Below are 20,509 nucleotides of genomic sequence, written 5' to 3'. Positions count from 1 at the left end.
CAGTTAAACAACAAATTGCTTTAAGATCCAGATGAGAAGGAAGCCTTCCTGCTCGAGACAGAAGTTTATTAGAACAAGGAAAGATGAGAGTATTATTACAGCAATGTTTGCTCAGAGAACTTTTATTTTCTTTCAGGTCAGTTTGGATAACTTATTTATTTCTGTTGTCAGAAGATTGAGAGAGAGAGATGTAATTTTAGAGAAATTTTTTAATTGGATTCTTTACTGTCAGATTTTGATGTTTATGTCATTATCAATAGCAATACCTGTAGCTGTATACAGTACTGTTAAAGTGAACGATATGGACAATATGGGGATCCTTCCTTAATCTGTGACAATACTTTGCCGTAAATTTGGCCTATTCCTCCCAACAGAGCCTGCTTGTTCTCAAATACTTTAGAGCCCTTCCTTTAATGTTCCTTTTGGACTCAGTCCAAAAAATTGGCTTTATTGTCATTAATAGGCCTGGTAGTTTGGCGATTGGTTACAAGTAAGCTTTTCTCATCTTGCGTTTGTCTTAAAGTTTTGCTACAAAATTTTCTACAATGTGCTTTCCCTCATAATGCTATCTATTTTGTAGAGTGAAGTCCCTTCTGTTGCAAAACACCCACACAAAATCAGGCTTCCACATCCATACAGTCGGGATTTTGTTCTCAACCCTGTAACCTTTCCCCTTTTTTCCTCCAAGTATAACAATGGAAATTAAGGCCAAACACTACAATTTTTGTTTGATCAGCCTACAGATCTCCAAAAGATGAGGTCTTTGTCCCTCTGTACATTTGCAAACTCTTACTCTGTAATTCAGTGAGTGTACAAGGATTTGCTTCACACCATGGATAATAAAAAATCCTCACTCAGACTTTCCTAAATTAATAAAATGACATACTAATATTGATCTAACTTGACTTTCAAGAAAGTGACTAAATAAAAAATGGATCTGCCGTTTAGCTATAATAAATATTTTCTTAAGCCAAAACCTGTATTAAAAAAGTAGTCACTTTATTCAGTTTAAAATCAGTTTTGAACAGTGATTTGCCTTACTTCCCCAAATGAATTTTAAACAGAGATATTTTTTTATCTTCCATTAACATTTCTAGTTTTAAGCTGCTAAATGATCCCCTTATACTAAGTTAGATAATGTCTTTTAGATGTATTGTCAGTGAAAAGGGCATCACGTGCTGCACAATATGTAAACAGCTAGCAAAAATTCCTCTAATTCTCCAAACTTCCATCCCTCTCGCCTTCTCTCCCGTGCATGGATGCCTGTCATTCCAGTGCTCCTCCAGTGAACATGCTGGACAGCCACATCCTGGGCTAACGCCCTGCTCTCGCCTGCCTGGAGAACAGGTCAAACTAGAGGTGCAGGAGAACCTGTCTGGCAGCAACTCCACCTCTGCCCATGTGGGGATGGGCACTTCTACCCTTTTTGCTTTGATTTTTGACCTTTAACCCAATTCATCTCATTAAGGCAGATGAGAACAAGTAGAAGATCTAGAGCTACTTTGATGGTTACTGTGTCTTCTTTATATCTCAGTGCATTTAGTTTCTCCTTCCAGAGACAGCTCTTCAAATTATCATCTGATTATTTATTGTATAAGTGAGAATCTGCAGGTACACATTTGTTTCTCAATCCAAGGCCTGCAGCCTTTGTGACCCCGTCCCCTTCATAACCATTCATGAAGAAGCCCAATCACAGCAAGGCTCAGTCAGGACATGAGGGTGGAGCATGACACTGAAACAGGGTGTGGTTCTGAAACTTGGAGGGTTGTAGCAGAGGCCAAGGACTTTAAATTGAGCTGCTTGAGCCCAGCAACCACAATCATCCCAGCTGATCAGCCACTTCTACTCACTCCCTTCTGGTTGCCTCCTCACGAGACTTTCTACTCTTTACAGACCAGCACTTAATCTACTGTTGGATTTTTTTTTTCTTTATTCTTCATGATACAACTTCACAATTGAAGGAAGCTGGAGGCTGCCACTCACAAGTTAGCTACCTGAGTGTACCTGTTGCCTTCACCTGATCCCTCTCACCGCTGATCTGCTGGATCCTCTGGACTGAGTGCTGTCTGCTCTGGCTGCAGAGCTGCCGTCTTCCTCACAGGAGTCCTGAAGACCTGTTTTTTAGGTGAGCTACAAACAGAAAAGCTGAACTTGTGTATCCTCCTCACATCTGTTTTTTTTTTCAAGCTCAAATTATTATTTTAGATAATAGAACCTGATCTTACCTTCATTTCAATTCACTCGTTTTTGCTGCTGTTTTAAACACTTTCTCTAAGCTTGATCTATTATTAAGAAACTCAAGTTTACTCCTCATGCCTCAGTTCATTGAAAGCCACATGGGGTGAGACGTTTGCCTCACCTGTTGGACCTGCTCTGTCAGCTATGACTATTTCATTGTTATGGCTGCGTCATGTTTTTTAATCCGTCCCCAAACTGCCACTACCTTAAAGAAAGCGCTTTGACTGCATCAGAACCTGCATTTGCACATTCTGCATGCATATTAGTCTTGGAGGCAGAGAAGTCAGGGTCACACAGGGACATTTATTGAGCATTAGCAGCTGCCTTCTGTTTGTTCAGTCAATAGGGAAGCAGGCGCACAGAGTACAGAGCATATTCCATCCTTTCTCACTATCAGGTCCACTTTCAATCAAATTTTCAAACTTCTTTACTTTTTTGCGTTTCAGGAATTTGGCTGAAAGAAAAACAAACCGTCACTATGCTGCGGGAAGCTTTTACAAGTGTGACCAAACTCCACGGTTACATAATATCCAGAACTGGTAAGAGTGTGTTAAATGCTTTACTTTAAAGGATTATTTTTGTCTCTCACTATATTTAATTCAAGTTAAAAGTTTTTACATTTGAAAATACTGAAATGTCAAGTAGGTAAAATGTATTTATAGAGCTCCTTTTACAGACAAAGTCTGCTCTTTATTGAAATTAAGTTTTTATTATTTTTAACTGACAGATTTTCATAAGCCTACCTTTATGTTTCGGTAAGCATTGAGGTGAGAAAATGACAAGGGTGTGTGTGCATTTTTCCAGATGGCAGAGTGAAGGATTACCCTCTGATGCAGAGTCCTGTGCAGATGACCGGCATCCTCCTGACTTATGTCATCTTCTCTGTGTACGTCGGCCCACGCATGATGGCCAACCGCAAGCCTTTCACCCTCAACAGACCAATGATCATCTACAACCTCAGCATGGTTTTGCTGAATGCCTACATAGTGTATGAGGTAAAAACAATATAAAAGACAGAAAAATTATGTGTTCAGTCAAATAAAAGGCATCAGCATGTAATGATGGCTAATTTGTTTTTATTTGTTTTTTTACAAATTCAGTTCATGATGTCTGGATGGGCCACCACCTTCACATGGAAATGTGACCTTATTGATCTCAGCACCAGCCCACAAGCTCTCAGGGTAAGTCAGCAAATCGGCATAGTAGCTTTGGCTCTAAACTTTGGCTGACTAGAATATAGTGTGCAAAAGTATCCAAGGAAAATGTTTTTGTGCTAATTGTATATCTATATTTAAAATTAAGAGGCTTCAAAATCTTAAGCACTGGATTTTAGAAGAATTTATGTAATACATATATTTGAAAATCCAAATTAAAAGATTTCAGGTTGTTTAAAAAAAAACTTTGAGTTCAACCTTTATTTCTACTCTTTGTTGGGGTTTGGCAGAGGAATAAAAACAGGTTAATAAAGATTCAACATTTAGAAAACGTATAAAGATGAGGAGAAGCACTGTAATTCAGGACTAATTGTTCTATGCAAATCCAAATAAACTGTATCTGCAGAAACTAAACATTGGTTTAAACTGCAGCCCAGTTGAATAAGAAGTATAATTAGATTTTTCAAACTGTTTCCAAAGTAAAACTAGTTAGTTAAAGCGTTAGTGTGGAAATATAATTGAATATGGGAAAACGGGTGAATGTTTGTTTAAAAAATAAAATAACACCTGAACTCTGAAAGTCCACAATAGCAACCATATGCGTCATTATGGTTGAATACTCCAAAAAGTATAGACATATGTTTTTGTTTCATTTCCATTTATTAAGTGAACAGTTTATACAAAATTAACCATAAATTAGCAGTTGTGTAAAATTAAAGGGCTTCTGTGTTGGGCAAACTCCCTAATGGTATACAGAGGGCTAATGATATTTCTGATTAGCAACAGTTCTGATATTTGACCAGACAAACATCTTCTTTCCTGCAGATGATCCGAGCAGCTTGGTTGTTTTACTTTTCAAAATTCATCGAGCTCCTCGACACCGTAAGGACATTTTAACACCTTTTTTCTTCGACATTCATGGAGTAAATATTTACGAGTGTAAAAAAAAAAAAAAGTAAATTTCCTTTTGTTTTCCAAGGTATTCTTTGTGCTGAGAAAGAAGCAAAGCCAGATCACTTTTCTGCATGTCTTCCATCACTCATTCATGCCCTGGTCATGGTGGTGGGGTGTTGCACTGACTCCTGGTGAGTGTTAAGGAACCAAAACATGCACTACACACTTGGGGCAACATTAGGTTAACCCATTGCAAGTTAATTTTGGATAACAAGAAGGGGTTTCCCTTCTATTAAACCCATCCTTGCTTTTGTTTCCTTTAAAGCTGGAGGAATGGGATCCTTCCATGCTATGGTGAACGCAGGGGTCCATGTCATCATGTACACCTACTACGGACTCTCTGCTGCAGGGCCTCGCTTCCAGAAGTATCTGTGGTGGAAGAAGCACATGACAGCCATCCAGCTGGTATGTTTCAGCTAAAAATAGATTTGTCACGTAAGAAACTAAAGGGTGAGCCAACGTTGATGTTCGTTTCCATTTTATTTTCCAGACCCAGTTTGTTCTGATCTCCGTTCACATCAGCCAGTATTATTTCATGGAGAAGTGCGACTACCAGATGCCACTCTGGATCCATCTGATCTGGATGTACGGCATCTTCTTCTTCCTCCTCTTCTCCAACTTCTGGGTGCAGGCTTACATTAAGGGCAACCGACTTCCTGTTGCAGACTATAAGCCAAACCAGAACGGCTCCACCAACGGACACATTGCAATGAATGGCAAACACCATGCAAACGGTCATGCTCACCCATATGAAAATGGTAACATAGTCATGGGGAAAGTGAAGGAAATTTAACTGACTCTGGGTGGGGGAAAGGAGACATGAGCGGTTAGTAGATATCACCACCTCAAATGTGCCACACATCTATATCTAGTAGCATATTTGAGTGCAGTAATTTAATATGCTACCTCTAAACTAGAGAATTTGTATATAATCTTATATTTTATTGAATTATCACCCCTGCGGGATATGATTGGCAAACCTGTTTTATGCCATTGATCTCTGAATGCAACACCCTGTATGTTGTTGCAGAAGGTGTTTACTGTGATGAACACTGAATGGAAAATTGGTGCTCATTTTGTCACTGATAGTATTCTTTAACTCAGGCTTGACCTGCAGCACTGTTCGGCTTAACGAGGCCCTTTTGTTGCTTGGGAGTATGGCAATGTTTCCACTAAACACAAGTATGTGTAAATATTACTATGAACTTCATGCATAAGTGTTTTTCATTGTAAATGTCAAATATTAAGGTTTTTTTTCTTTTTTATTTATCTTTTGAAATAAATCAAATATAAAGGTCTGTTTCATTTAGAAAGCAGTGATTATGTGCACTGAGTGAGCAACATGCCACATCTAATTTTTTATGAAGAACTATAGAATTATTATACTGTATATTACAGTATTGATGCATTTAATTTTGCCTTTTTGTGACGGTGACACATACACTGTTATACATGTCCTTCCATACATTCTTTCAAGACTCTGTATTGATCGATCTCTCAGTACACAGGGCATGACATCAATGAAGTTTTTTTTGTTTTAAAGCTTTAATGATTTGTGCAAACGGCTGTGAAAATAAATCTATCAATGTTTGTGTTTTGTTTTTTCAGTGCAGCTGTTACTGTCATAAAAATACAAAGTTCTACATATAACCTATTAACTTGTATGGAAATAAAAATATTCACTGAAGTGGGGTGAAAAAAATGTGTTTTTATTCATGACTAAAATTTTATGCATAATAAATCCAGGATGCATATGCGTTGTGCAATAGAACAGATGAGGGTCAAAATAATTTTAAATTGAAAATATTTAATCCCCAAAAGAACTCCAATCTAATATTTTTCAGGGTTGGATGTTGTAGATGGAAATGGGGATAATGATCTCTTCTAGTGAAGTCAGTGTTACGGGATCCTCGGGCTTAAAACATTCAGTAGGACATTTTGTAGATAGAATCCCACTTTGCACAATTTTCAGAAACTTCATAGCAGTCCCTGGATCATAATCATGCTTTTCTCCCGGTTTAGAGCTGCAAGTCACGGACTAATGCCAAATGAAAGATTAATAAGTTGCAATCTCCACAACAAATCTGCAGCATCTTTGCAACTAAAAGATTTAATAAAATACTTTTTTTTAACGATGCAATTTAAATATCTGCTTGTTGGAAACTTGTAAAACCTTTGATAGCAATACAATGTGATAGCACACTTAGGACAAGTATTAGAAAAAAAAAAAATGTAATATATTTTCGATTAGGCAGAATTTTAAGAACCGGAAAATTCAACTTCAAAATTTCAAGGTTAAAGTCTGAAATATTCACCTTTTAAGTTTCCGTAGGTGTCAATGCCACACTTGTTCACATTGTGCCAGCAGAGAAAGCACACAGGATACTGAAATAGTTGCCACAACCATGTTTGTGCATTTTTACTTAAGAGACACAAATAGGAACATAAAGAAAAAATTCAAGTCCTGAATTTACACACCAAAAAAAAAAAAGAAATTCCAATGGTACCACATTCTAGACTTAAACCTGAAAGCTTGTTTCTGGGCCTGTTAGTGATAGGATATTTTTGGAATCAGCTTATCTAAACAAACATCTGTAAATACGTTCATGTAATACAGCATAACATTTGAAAATAAATACGTAACCTGCACTAATCCATCTTGAAATCCTCATTCCACTTTGAGTTTCTGCAAACTGCTTTGATTGTTGCACCTTTACAAGTTGACAGTCTACAATAGGGATGCAAACTCCTAATCATGAGCAGATCAGAAAAAATGTCTAAACATTGGGTAGTGAATTATGGTCCTAAAGTCTTTAAAGCAACTTTAAGTTATCTACCTACAGATAGAGACAAAAGACTAGTCCAACCCTGTTCTTAAAGGGGCAGATGGTTATTCCACCTTACAAAAGTACAAGAAAAGACAATTCTAGTTATAGCTTTGAAAAGCCCTCATAACTTGATTTGCACATCCAAAAATAATTTAAGGCAACAAAATTATAAAACCTCCATTTAAAGAATTTTCCCATATGCATAGATTATTGCATGTCTATGTCCAAAGTGACATTGTAACCAAAATCCCACCCCCAAAGTGAAATGGCATTCAAATAAGTTGCCATGATCACCATTTAAACCTTTAGGTTCATTATGCCTCCACTTTGGAACGTTCTGTTGCACGGATTCACTGAGCCATCTAGTGGCAGATTAAATAATCATCCCCATGAAAGCTTTCTGGTTGAGCAAGTGTCATAAAGCAGGCATCCCAAACCTCGGTCCTTGAGGCCCGCTGTCCTGCAGGTTTTAGAGGTATCCTTGCTCCAGCACAGCTGATTTTAATTGAAAGCTGATTAAAAAAAACTTTTGGTCTACTGCAGTCATTAAAATCTGATGTTTTAGAGCAGGGAAACCTATAAAACCTGCAGGACAGCGGGCCTCGAGGACCGAGGTTGGGGATGCCTGTCATAAAAGGACACTTCAAAAAGGAGCTGACCCAAAACAGTCAAACACATTTCCCCCTTCAACCTTTCTTGTGCTCACTTGATAAGATGAACATGGATACTCCGCTATATTTTCAACTATAGGACCTAAAATGAAATGAAACTCCTAACCACAGCCACAACTGATCTTGAAAAATATGAACAGAACCACATCAGGTGCATGTCATAAATGCAATTTATTAAAATCCTGATACCAATAGTAGAGGGAACATGGTGATAAAACCAGTGCAAGCTATACATTTCTCAAATATTAGTTAAAATGAAAAAGAAAAAAAGCACACCTCTACCAGTTCTCTTAACAGACTAAAAAAAATTAAAACACATAACATTTCCAACAGTCAAAAGAACTGGATTGTAAGTTTTATTGCATTTTAAAAACATTTGCTTAGATAACATATGATAAATAATGTCAACGCTTTAGGAAACTATCTGATTGACTGATTAATGACGCTGGTGGCTGGTTTGGCCATCCTCTCCTTAGCCTTCTTCTTTGCAGGATCCATCTCAAAGGCCTTCCAGATTCGAATGGTTTCATCTGCAGCAACCGTTGCCATGGTTGAACAGTCTGGGCTTAAAACAAGATTGAGAACTCTGCCCTCATGACCTAAATAAAAAAATAAAATTAACGTCTTTGAGTGCATTTTCTCCACAGTCATTTGACATTTATTAATTTGTAATGATCCATGCAATAAACTCGTACCAACTGTCAAAGATCGAGCATAGCTCTTCTTGCATAATAAATCCAACCCAAGAAGAACTTCTCATGTACGTTAGGTCCAAACATTACAGCATATTCCCTGACAAATTTCCTAAACTGTCCCCACAAGGTAGGGCTTGATAAAAACATACAGAGATAGACTAGATAATACAGGTGCTGGTCATAAAATTAGAATATCATGAAAAAGTAGATTGATTTCAGTAATTCCATTTAAAAAGTGAAACTTGTATATTATATTCATACATTACATACAAACTCATATATTTCAGATGTTTATTTTGTTTAATTTTGATGATTACAAATGACAACAAATGAAAATCTCAAATTCATCATATCAGAAAATTAGAATATTGTGAAAAGGTTCAAAATTGATGGCCCGTGGTGCCACACTCTAATCAGCTAATTAACTCAAACCACCTGCAAAAGCCTTTAAATGGTCTTTCAGTCTAGTTCTATAGGCTACACAATCATGGGGAAGACTGCTGACTTGACAGTTGTCCAAAAGACGACCATCGACACCTTGCACAAGGAGGGCAAGACACAAAAGGTCATCGCTAAAGAGGCTGGCTGTTCACAGAGCTCAGTGTCCAAGCACATTAATAGAGAGGCGAAGGGAAGGAAAAGATGTGGTCGAAAAAAGTGTACAAGCAAGAGAGATAACCGCACCCTGGAGAGGATTGTGAAACAAAACCCATTCAAAAATGTGGGGGAGATTCACAAAGAGTGGACTGCAGCTGGAGTGAGTGCTTCAAGAACCACCACACACAGACGTATGAAAGACATGGGTTTCTGCTGTCGCATTCCTTGTGTCAAGCCACTCTTGAACCACAGACAGCGTCAGAAGCGTCTTGCCTGGGCTAAAGAGAAACAGGACTGGACTGCTGGTGAGTGGTCCAAAGTCATGTTCTCTGATGAAAGTAAATTTTGCATTTCCTTTGGAAATCAAGGTCCCAGAGTCTGGAGGAAAAGAAGAGAGGCACTTCATCCACGTTGCTTGAAGTCCAGTGTAAAGTTTCCACAGTCAGTGATGGTTTGGGGTGCCATGTCATCTGCTGGTGTTGGTCCATTGTGTTTTCTGAGGTCCAGGGTCAACGCAGCCACATACCAGGAAGTTTTAGAGCACTTCATGCTTCCTGCAGCTGACCAACTTTTTGGAGATGCAGATTTCATTTTCCAACAGGACTTGGCACCTGCACACAGTGCCAAAGCTACCAGTACCTGGTTGAAGGACCATGGTATCCCTGTTCTTAATTGGCCAGCAAACTCTCCTGACCTTAACCCCATAGAAAATCTATGGGGTATTGTGAAGAAGAAGATGCAATACACCAGACCCAACAATTCAGAAGAGCTAAAAGCCACTATTAGAGCAACCTGGGCTATCATAACACCTGAGCAGTGCCACAGACTGATCGACTCCATGCCACGCCGCATTGCTGCAGTAATACAGGCCAAAGGAGGCCCAACTAAATACTGAGTGCTGTACATGCTCATACTTTTCATGTTCATACTTTTCAGTTGGCCAACATTTCTAGAAATCCTTTGTTTTTATTGGTCTTCAGTAATATTCTAATTTTCTGATATGATGAATTTGAGATTTTCATTTGTTGTCATTTGTAATCATCAAAATTAAACAAAATAAACATCTGAAATATATGAGTTTGTATGTAATGTATGAATATAATATACAAGTTTCACTTTTTAAATGGAATTACTGAAATCAATCTACTTTTTCATGATATTCTAATTTTATGACCAGCACCTGTATAAATTAAAGTCGTTTCTTACCATCAAGCTCTGCAACCTTTGTGAGTGAGGGGTACTTCCAAATGACAATGCTGTTATGGGCGTATCCATGTGCAGAGACCAATTCTTTGTAATTGGGTGCGAACACAAGTGACGAAATCTGCAATTTAAGCAATTTGTTTTAAGCTCAGGAAAAATCATTATAAAAGCACACAGAACTTAAAGGGTTGAGGAAAGTGTGGTTACCTGGGACTGAGTGTCAAGTGAACTGAAACAGGAGCCAGAGTTCACGTTCCAGAGGCGTATATGACGGTCACTGGTGCCGCCACCAGAAGCAAGAACATTTGACTGCCACGGACACCAGGCCAAAGCCTGTCAAAAGAAATGCAAGATGCGATAAATTTACAATAGAGACCCAGAACATTCATTTGTGTCCATTGTAACAGACATTTTGCTCACCCTAATCTTTTACAATTTAGGATTAACTCATAATCCATTAATATACTCTTTAGAGAACACCCTGACCTTTTCAATGATGGGTCATGTGATATTTTTTCCTTAATTAGAATGGCTAGTAGAAAGTTAAGTTAAAAGATAAATGATAAACTTGATAAGAAATGACCAAATGTAAGGTGTTACATGGATTAGCACCTATTAAAATAGAAAGAGAGACTGGAAAACTAGTTTTAGCATGTATGAGTTATATAATTTAAGGTCATTTCATACAAACAATAAAAAAAAAATAAAATAGAAGAACTGGGGAAAAAAAGAAAAAAAAATTGAATTTTGCCCCTTAAAAATTTTTTTTTACAGAAGATCAAAAATTATTTGCCTTTTGTTAAAATGTAGAAAGCCAAATCTAAAAATCAGAAAAACAAATTTCTTAATTTTCAATGAAATGGACAAGCTCTAAATTCAAAATTAAAATGTATGTAAAAAAAAAAATTAATTTAATTTTTCTTTCATTTTGGCCTACATAGTTATGAAATCACATAAAGGAATTTAAAGTATTTTTCCCGCAGATCTCAGGAGGATGTTCAAGACATGCATTACGTGGCTTGCAAAACAGTGTATGGCATTCCGATTCTCATATTGTTCACATTAAATTCAGCTTGAATAAAATACAACTGTACCAGCACAACTTTTGGGTCACTTAAAGCCAAGTTTGGTCAATTATATGCATTTAGAGTTCTCCTGATGGGAACTATTATGCAAGATTTTAATTTTTTATTTTAACAATAAAAAAACTCCACTAAGTTTATGTAAGGGCTGGTAAAAAAACAACATTTATAGTTCATTAAAACACATACAGTGATATTTGCTAAATCTCAATGCCTACTAGCTCTGCTAGTATGGACTCACCTTGACTGCTCCTTGATGTTCGCTCCAGCTGCGGATGAACTGGCCCTCACCGTTAGAACCTCCCTCCTGAACACGGGGCCATAGACAAACCAAATTGTCATTGCCACCACTTGCCAGGTATCTCCCATCAGGTGACCATTTGAGGCCACAAACTTCCTGTGAATGGCCAGCAAGAGTGGAGATGTGATGGTTTGCCACCCTCACATCATGGTGGTGGATGTGTCCTGATCTGGAACCACTGGGGGAGGAAATAAATGCTTATATAAATAATGTTCTAGTTTAGTTCCACACATAAATTAGAGCAATCATACCTGGAAAGAATGTGATCATTCCAGCTTAGACTACCAACCCTAGCTGTGTGGCTAGCCATGCTGCGCAGGCGCTTCTGATTCTCGACATCCCACAACTAAATAGAAAGATGGATACATTTAGCTAGTAGGAACATTTACCAATATGGACTATAAGCACATGTACAAATATTTACCTGAACTTTGCTGTCACTGGTGCCAACAGCCAGGTAGCTTCCATCTTTGGTCCAAGACAAAGAGCATACGTAATCTTCATCACGCTCCAGCTTCATGAGGAGGAGGATATCTCCAGACGCGGCATTCCAGAGGTACACATGGTTATGAAGTGCCACGGCAACAAAATTTCGACTGCTCCAGTCAAGAAGATTTAGATCTGAAAGTTAGAAGGTATGTTAGTATGAAATATTTTTTTCTGGAAATCTTTAAGAATGAAAAATAAACAGATTTTGTATGGATTACAAAAATCATTTAGAAGTTCAGGCGCATCCAAGATCCTCTCTGGATTCGAAGAGATGTATCTGGTCTTTTTGAGAGAGGCAGGTGTCGTAACCTGACTGTAGAGGACTTTCAAGTTGTTCTGATAACCTTAGAAAAACACAAAATAAAAGTTGTGATCAGGAGATAAGCTGAGCGAAGTGAAATATTTCAACCTTAAAAGGGACAGTGCAGGTGCAGCTCTTACCCTCTGGCGCATTCAATGGCTTCCCTCCAAGATGCAGGATCTTTGCATCCTCAATGTTGTAACCATTTAGTGTCACAGACCAAGCTTTCTTGCTTTCCTTTAAACATAGGGGCGTGCATTAAAAAAAACAAAACAAGTGAAGGGTTTCAATTTGGTTTTTCAAGCCACTTACTGATGAGACAGTAGTTTTTCCATCATCTGGTTCATTTTCTTTTGTAAGCAGGAAGTTTGCGACGTCCATCTGTTTGTTATTCCTGATGGGTATGAAGCGATCGCCTCCCATCTTTGAGGGAGTCTTCTTGCCTTTACCTGTAGAAATCATCCCAGTTACAAATCTCCCTTAAACATTTCTACATAACTTCATTAATTTCATTATTTTACAGTATTTCAATCCCATATCAGCAAAAATGCTTTGGTCAGATTATATGGATTACCTGGTGTCTTGGTGGGTGTTTTGGAGCTCAGTGATACATTAGCAGATTTTCCAGGGGACAAAGCGCTGAGGCCAGAGGTGTTGGATGAGCTCGCCTTTCTCTGCCACCTCGCCATGGGAGCGTTTGTGATCGGCATGTCGAGCTTCAGGATGCTGTGAATGTCGTTCTCGAACCCAAACTGCGCCATCTTATCCACGTTTTAACAGACCTGAGCATCAACCAAAAACCAACAATAGTCAAACTTAATGCCGAAGCTGATGATCTTCGTTTGGAAATATGCCTCTAGGCTACGTGCTAATGCTAGCTCCAACTCCTAAACTTGCATTAGCTTCATCTTTAAAAATAACTTCAAAAGCTGAACAGTTACGCCTTAATAGTAATAGGGATAGTTTTGATACGTTTAAGAATTAATCTAAAAATATAATAAAAAAACGATACGGGGTTTTACATAATTAGCTTGTGTAGAACAGACGTGTCTTAAAAAAAAAAAGTCGAATCGAAAGCTGAGAGGCAACTTCGCACTTATTTGTATCTTCAGATAAAAAACACAGACATTCTAACCTCACCTCCAGCTGAAAACGTGGATTACTTGTTTGGAAGAATGACTCGACTTCTGCACGTCTCTGCTTCAGATTTGAATTTCTCAAATTTGTTGCGTCACGGTTTAAATCGCACGACGGGCTTCTGTGATTGGCTCATTCAAGACGCTGCCGTTAAATTAGTTTCGTTGCCACGATAGTGTAAGCACAAGCGTTATTCTCATTGGTGGTTGGTTTCTATATCCTGTGACGTTGACCTTCTTCTTCTTCTTCTTTCATGAGTGTGTAGCTCTATAGTTCCACCTACTATATTCTATTTTTATTTTTGTGTTATGTAAAAATAAAAACAATGCTTTATCAATAACCAAAATTTCCTCCCTATCTCCATCTGTCCCTAAAATACCTTTTTAATACTCCGACGTTGATCTCTCGGGGGATAAACAAAAAAAAAAAGAACCTCTCTAAAATTATGTCGCCACCTACTGGTTATTATTAAGTACGGAGTAAAATAGCCTATCTGTCTATAAAAACAGTGCGCATGGATTTCTAAATTTGAAAATGAAAGTCAATAATGCAAATAGATTTAAGAGTTGTGTTTGTCAATCAGAAATGTTCAGTTTTGAAATCTTATGCAGACCAGTTAGGTAGTTAGAAACTGCAAAAATCCAAGTACACATCACAAATTCCAGAATGTATGAGTATGAATCACTAATTTACAAGCAAAAGTCACACATTTACGAGTACAAATCACAGATTTACAATTATGAGTTACACATTTCTGTGTAAGACTTAGACATTTAGGAACATGAATTAAAAAATTTAGGAGCACAAATCATAAATGATCGAGTTTGAGTAATTCTAATTCTTAAATTTGTCTTATTGCAAAGTTTTTATTTTCTGTCTTGCATTCTTAACTTCTATAAATTGTATTCTCACAGATGATCAGAGGTCACATGTATCTAAGTGTTAACAATGAACAAACAAATCTAATCAAATGTATTTACATTATTGATCTTCATTTACAAAAGCAGACATTTATGCATAGGTTTTAATGACAGCTGTCTTACCAAACAGCTATGGTTCTAGAATTAGATTATGATTGCACATAATAACATTAGATAAAGGGTTAAAACAACAAAAAACATATTTTTATAATTTATATAAAAAAGTTTATATTTAGAATATTTAAATTATTGAATGTACAATCACATTTAAACACCCAATACATTTCTGATGTTTTTGCCATAAATTTCCTATTTTGGTTATAATTTTTAAAAATCATAATTTTAAAAGAAAATCACAGGAATGTATGTCACAGTTACACTGTTGAGCAAAAAGGAGATATTGGATTTAAAACCCAGCGGTGCCTTTCTGGGGTTTTGGGACCCAGCGGATTGCAAGTTCCTGGTTTGAAACCAAGGCATCCTGAGCAAGATCCCAGATCTCAAGGGGATGGGTTAAATCTTAATCCTAATGTTGCAAGACAGACACAGATCATTACCAAATTCTTTACTTCTGTTTTTTTTTTTTTTTTTTTTTTTTTTGTGGAAAAAAAAATCCTCACTTTCAAATGAGTTCATCATGTCCACCCTTTATACTTTATTTCAGTTAAAATGTCTCAAAGAATTGTGATGCATTTTCTGGTTATGATTATATAGCTCAAGAACTCCCTAGATCAGTTTTGCAGTTTAACTTGTATATGAATGGTCCCAGATTCCTCAACAGCATTGTTTACCTTTTCAGTGCTATTGAAATAAAAATCAGCATGTCAGCAAAGAGGAGGACAAAAATTTCCTGGTAGGCTTAGACAAACTTTGTTGTTTGATATACACAGAGAGTATACAAAACGAAATTTCGTTTTGTACAGCTCTCATGACATTTCTATTTCTTAAAGTGCCAGCAGTGGTCAAAAGTAAACATTGAGATAAAAAAAAAAAACATGTTGCAAAAAACACATTGATATGGTAGACGGCTGTCCTTACTTTAGTCTTGATTAAACACAGTGGATCAAAAACCAGCAGATATCATTCCACAAATCTCACCAACTTCATACTGCTAGTGTTCTCAAGGAGTAGAGTGGAAAACAGTGTAAATAATAAGAAATGTAGCAGAGATATCGGATGTGTATGATATATCTGTGCCTTTGAATCACCTGTGAACAAATTTTAAATAGGCTTTGTTTTTAGTAACTCCTGTAAGGATGCAATGAACATTCCTGAATCAAATTCCTTTTGGGGGATTATATAATGACTGAGATGCTGGATCGGTGGATGTTTTAGATCTACAAAAACATAAAGTCATTGTAATAAAAGTTTTAAATATATAACTAAGGAATCTATATGTGAGGTTTGGCATTTAAATCCAGTTGTTTGAATAAATACACTTTTTATTCATATTAATATATCACCTAAGGAGGGCTTTGGAGTTTAAACTATTTTTCATTAAAAAAAATTATATATACACATGTGTATATATATATATATATATATATATATATATACACATACACACACACATATATATACATATATACACACACACATACACACATATATATACACATATATACACACACACACATACACACATATATATACATATATACACACACACACATATACACACACACACATACATACACACATATATATATACACACACACACCTGGCCCCTGTGATGCTTTTTTTCCAACTTTTTCTTAAATACATGAATTATCTTGAAAAACCCAGATGTTTTAATTATTTCTACCTATTACATGGTCTCAAATTCATGTAAGTTTACAGCACCCTTGTGCACCTCTACATTGTCAACCATTGTCCAAGTCAACCTACATTTACCTAAAATGCACTCACAAAAGAAATCCTGCATAAATTATTAACTTTTCATTTGAACTCTGAAAGTTTTTTCTTGCTCATAAACTACTTTTTATAGAATATTCCTGCTGAAAGACAGATTTTTTTCCAACTATGCACAAATCATTAGCCTTGTTTCAAACCTAAAGAAGCAGCCACAGTGTTATAAGAGTTTTGCCTAATAAATATGAAGTATTTTTGTTTAAATATAATTCCCAGTTAAACTATAGGGTGATTCCCACCATCAATAATTTATAATCAATTATGATGTATATGTTAATAGGAACGTTATTTGGAGTTTGATCAGATTTACAGCATTTTTATAATGCTGCAGACTTTAGTAACAACAATAAACCATTATTTGATAAATACTGACAGAGCTGTGATTAATTAATGATTTAAGAGTGTTGTCAGGGACAAACCAGGTTTTGGTGTAAAAAATTTATTAGTTTGGACAATAATTTCACAAATGATCAGTTTACCAAGCACCTCTGTTACTTTTTCTAAAAGTATGCTATACGATAAACAGAGCATACAGAAAACAAACAAAAATAGAGAAAAATACAAATAAACAAAACAAAGAAACAACATTTACAAACAATATGCTACAACCATTTATTCATAAGCCTTTGAGTCACAGTGTACTGTAAGAACCTTTCTTTGTAGGAGCAGTGTCAGTCATATCCTTGGGGTAATGGATAATGGAGCCAATTACACCTATGATACAAAAAAAAATTCTTCATTAAAGAGCAAGAGATTGACACAAAAAGAAGAGCCTTCCAAGCAGTTTTCATTATTCTATCCACACTAGTTTAATGTTAATTATCAAAAAATCAGCAAAGACAAGTGAGGTCAGATTGCGAATATATAATTTGGATGGAGAAGAAAAAACACATGACAGACCCACAATCATCAAGTAGAACATACTCGTCCAAAGGCTATGTAGTTTATTTAATATTTAACTTTTTTATCAATCTTTTCCTAAGACTTTCAGCTGAAGCTTTCAAAAACTCGAGAAAACAGTAGAAGTGTTGTTGTTCTTACCTCCAGGGTTTCTTAGACCTAAACAGATTGTAAACAAAGAAAAAGCACATGATATTACTTTTTTTTTTTACTATGGGATGCCATACTGACTAGACATGTCAAATCAGGGTGTTAAGATAAAAGCATGTCGGCATAAGCAGAAAATATGGAACACCAATAGGATTTTTCTCCCTGAAGCAACGTTTAGCGATTTAAAAGTAAAAAAAAAAAAAAAAAAAAAGCTGTTGCTTACCTGGGCTTCTGGAGAGAAGAATGGTCATTATAATAAGCATTAAAAAAGCAGTCACAGCCAAAATAGGAACCAAATATCTGGGCAGAGGAACTTCTTGAGCTAAAGAAAGGAAGAAAAACAACATTTCACACATCTATGTTTTGACTGTAAACAACATATTGACAGACTATCTGCTCCAAGATCTGTTCACCATATCACGCATTAATGTATTTGGATCACCAGACTGTTGTACAACAATAGTGCCTTTTGTTAGAGGTTTCTTAGGAGCAGGTTTAAGAGAAATCACTGCAGAAGATCTGCCCTTCCCACAGCCATCAGTATCCACAACTATTTGAATCAAAAAATATTTGATTTATATTATTAATTTTCTCTTTGGTATTAAATTCAGTGGTAGATTATAGTTGTTGTGTGTAATTCTGTCATCTTACTGTTGTAAAACATTGACTTTTAATCAAACAGAACCATTGAATTTGATAAATGAAGTGACATCATCAAAAGGCGAACTGTTGTGGGAAGTTTAGTGATACTAAAAACATTTGGCCCAGAACCATATTGTTTAAAAGAAAATCCAGACAGATACTAAAAAGTTTTATCTTTGAAATATGTCAGAAATAAAATGTAAAAATAGAAAAGATCTCAAAAAATATTTCAGCAAGCTGGAATTAAGCCAATATAAACAATATTGGTGAACCTCACAGACCTAAATTAGTGCATGGGATTTAATGTAGACATTTAGAAGAAAAGGGGCAATGCGTTTGCTTTTTATAAGCAATATGTAGCCATGTGTATATAGTAGACTTTGATAAGTTGTATACATTAGCTGTCAGAGAGATTATTCAACACTCCCCCAAAAAAGACATTCACAAAATATAAAAAAAGATCACAAAATTTTACCCAAACCTCATGGGAAGATCCATCTTTTTGATCACCTGGTAAACTTTTATCTTCACATTAATTAGATGGGAAACCAATAAAAAACGCATTCTTAAGGTTTTTATGAAATGCCGGAAAAATATATCGATACCTGACTGTTCCTCTGAAAGCTTCAGCTCCTTCATCAGCTTTGTGCATCCCTCCTGCAGGTGTCTCCTCTCCATCTGCGAGTGCTCCTGGTTCCATAGCTGTCTTAGAGCTGTTGCCTCTGGTACATGGGCTGCCCAGGTGTCGTTGTGCTCAAGGGTGAGAAAAACCTTGCCATTGTAAAACACCCGGTCAGCCCAGTGGAGCCGCGACCCCTCTATGATGCATTCCCGAGACCGAAGAATGGTATGATTGTCTAAGGGCAGAGTGTAACAAATATAGATAACCAAACTGTGTTTGGACAAAAAAAAATAAATAAAAAAAGAATTCTGCTGCTCTTACTCAGAGCTGTAGTTGGATTGTTGTCAATTCCAGCTGGTAGAAGGGCATGGGTAAAGATGCTTTTAATAATACTTTTGACCTCTTGGTTTGGGTTTAAGAGAGAGACTCCATTGAGCAGAACTTGCTCTGTGACATGCTGGTGTCCCACCACTCCCCATTGCTGGATCTGTACTATGATGGCATCTAGAAGGACATTAGAAAGATGGTGAAAATTTACATTGTTCAAACAGTACACTATTTTATTTGTTTATTTTCTAATTTTTAATTTATTTTTATGATAGTTTTATTTTTTTATTTGTTGTTTTAACTCTTTACACTTATGTTATTCTACATTTTTCTAAGATCTACATTAGTGTGGCCATTTTTTCTATAATCTTTTTGCTACTGTAAGCACCAGAATTTCTCTAATGTGGTACAATAAAGCGATTTTCTATTCGATTCTTTTCTATTCTACAAAAAGAGGAAAATGTGATACCTGCATTACAATAAAAGCACATGTTGAAAAACATAATTTATTTTATGTTGCCAATATTACATTATATTATAAGCAGTATTGGCAAAAAAATAAAAATAAAATTTAAATATTTTATTATGATCTAAGACACACATTTTACTATAGTTTAAGTTGTTGCTGAAAAACAAAAGTAAAACCAAAAGCAAAATCCCTGATGATATACGACTAATAGTCTGGAAAGTTGCGAAGCTCCTCCTTGTTTTTTTTATTTTTATTTTTTTTATTTCAGTCCGCCCAAACATCTATGTGCCTTGTATCTATGTTGTTGATAATAACCTGCCCCTGTTATTGGGTGGATTTTGTCAAATGTGGCGCTGTTGAAACTAAACTTAAAGTAATGAAAACAAACACACCGTGTCAAATATTTTGACACCCCGACAACCTGATTTCACTGGTTTACTAACGTATAAATTTGTTCCATTCCAGTTGATCAGGTTTTAAGACACTATTCCTGTTTATTCTCATAACGGAATAGAAACAGATATAAAGTTTCTTACCTACGTGAAGAGGAATAGCGCTCGATAAATGAGTGAGAACAACCAAAACAAATCCAAACAAGCTCATATCTGCGACTGCAGTCCGTTAAAGTCTTGAACTCAGCGAAATGTCAACACCTAATGACTTCTCCCAGTTTAAAGACACTCAGGAAGATTGTTTTAGACCATTTAAGAAGAGCCCACAGCATTTCCCCAACACATCAACTGCAGCCTTTAAAAGACGCAGATTGCAGCTTGACAGGACTGGTCGCTCCACGCCCATTTTCTTCTGCAGGAGGATATGGTGATTGACAGCCTCTGATTGGCTCCCTGCACTGCTGAACTCTTCACAGGTGTAGCTGTAAATACCAGGTTTACCTGGTTTGGAACAGCACAAAATAA

At 36.4% G+C, this 20,509-nt stretch overlaps 3 protein-coding genes across 4 annotated transcripts; 1 reads left to right on the top strand and 2 right to left on the bottom strand.

Annotated features, from left to right (window-relative positions):
- The first annotated feature begins 1,800 nt into the window (after positions 1–1,800).
- On the top strand, positions 1,801–6,048 carry elovl1a (ELOVL fatty acid elongase 1a). Its single transcript, XM_038289345.1, has 8 exons — positions 1,801–2,125; positions 2,685–2,777; positions 3,043–3,233; positions 3,339–3,419; positions 4,218–4,274; positions 4,372–4,477; positions 4,612–4,751; positions 4,837–6,048. The coding sequence occupies exons 2-8, from the start codon at positions 2,717–2,719 to the stop codon at positions 5,137–5,139; spliced, it is 939 nt and encodes a 312-aa protein (XP_038145273.1). The 5' UTR covers positions 1,801–2,125; positions 2,685–2,716; the 3' UTR covers positions 5,140–6,048.
- A 1,951-nt stretch (positions 6,049–7,999) lies between these two features.
- Positions 8,000–13,811, bottom strand: cdc20 (cell division cycle 20 homolog). 2 transcript variants are annotated; one of them, XM_038289227.1, is made up of 11 exons: positions 13,654–13,811; positions 13,088–13,295; positions 12,826–12,962; positions 12,654–12,750; positions 12,431–12,556; positions 12,148–12,344; positions 11,975–12,069; positions 11,664–11,901; positions 10,548–10,673; positions 10,344–10,461; positions 8,000–8,444 (listed from the first exon to the last, which is right to left on the bottom strand). In XM_038289227.1, exons 2-11 carry the CDS (start codon positions 13,272–13,274, stop codon positions 8,266–8,268), a joined length of 1,500 nt encoding a protein of 499 aa, XP_038145155.1. In that variant the 5' UTR covers positions 13,275–13,295; positions 13,654–13,811; the 3' UTR covers positions 8,000–8,265. The 2 variants fall into 2 exon arrangements, with proteins under 2 accessions (XP_038145155.1, XP_038145156.1); XM_038289228.1 differs by having other exon boundaries at positions 13,649–13,800.
- Positions 13,812–17,069: 3,258 nt separating this feature from the next.
- Positions 17,070–20,371, bottom strand: LOC119786169. Its single transcript, XM_038289329.1, has 6 exons — positions 20,129–20,371; positions 19,118–19,300; positions 18,780–19,031; positions 17,756–17,854; positions 17,524–17,541; positions 17,070–17,196 (listed from the first exon to the last, which is right to left on the bottom strand). The coding sequence occupies exons 1-6, from the start codon at positions 20,193–20,195 to the stop codon at positions 17,114–17,116; spliced, it is 702 nt and encodes a 233-aa protein (XP_038145257.1). The 5' UTR covers positions 20,196–20,371; the 3' UTR covers positions 17,070–17,113.
- Positions 20,372–20,509: the final 138 nt, after the last annotated feature.

Source organism: Cyprinodon tularosa, unplaced genomic scaffold, assembly GCF_016077235.1.
Source record: "Cyprinodon tularosa strain WSP-4 unplaced genomic scaffold, ASM1607723v1 ctg267, whole genome shotgun sequence".
NCBI lineage: Eukaryota > Metazoa > Chordata > Actinopteri > Cyprinodontiformes > Cyprinodontidae > Cyprinodon > Cyprinodon tularosa.
The sequence above is the reverse complement of the archived record's forward strand: the minus strand, read 5'-3'. Positions and strand labels throughout refer to the sequence as shown.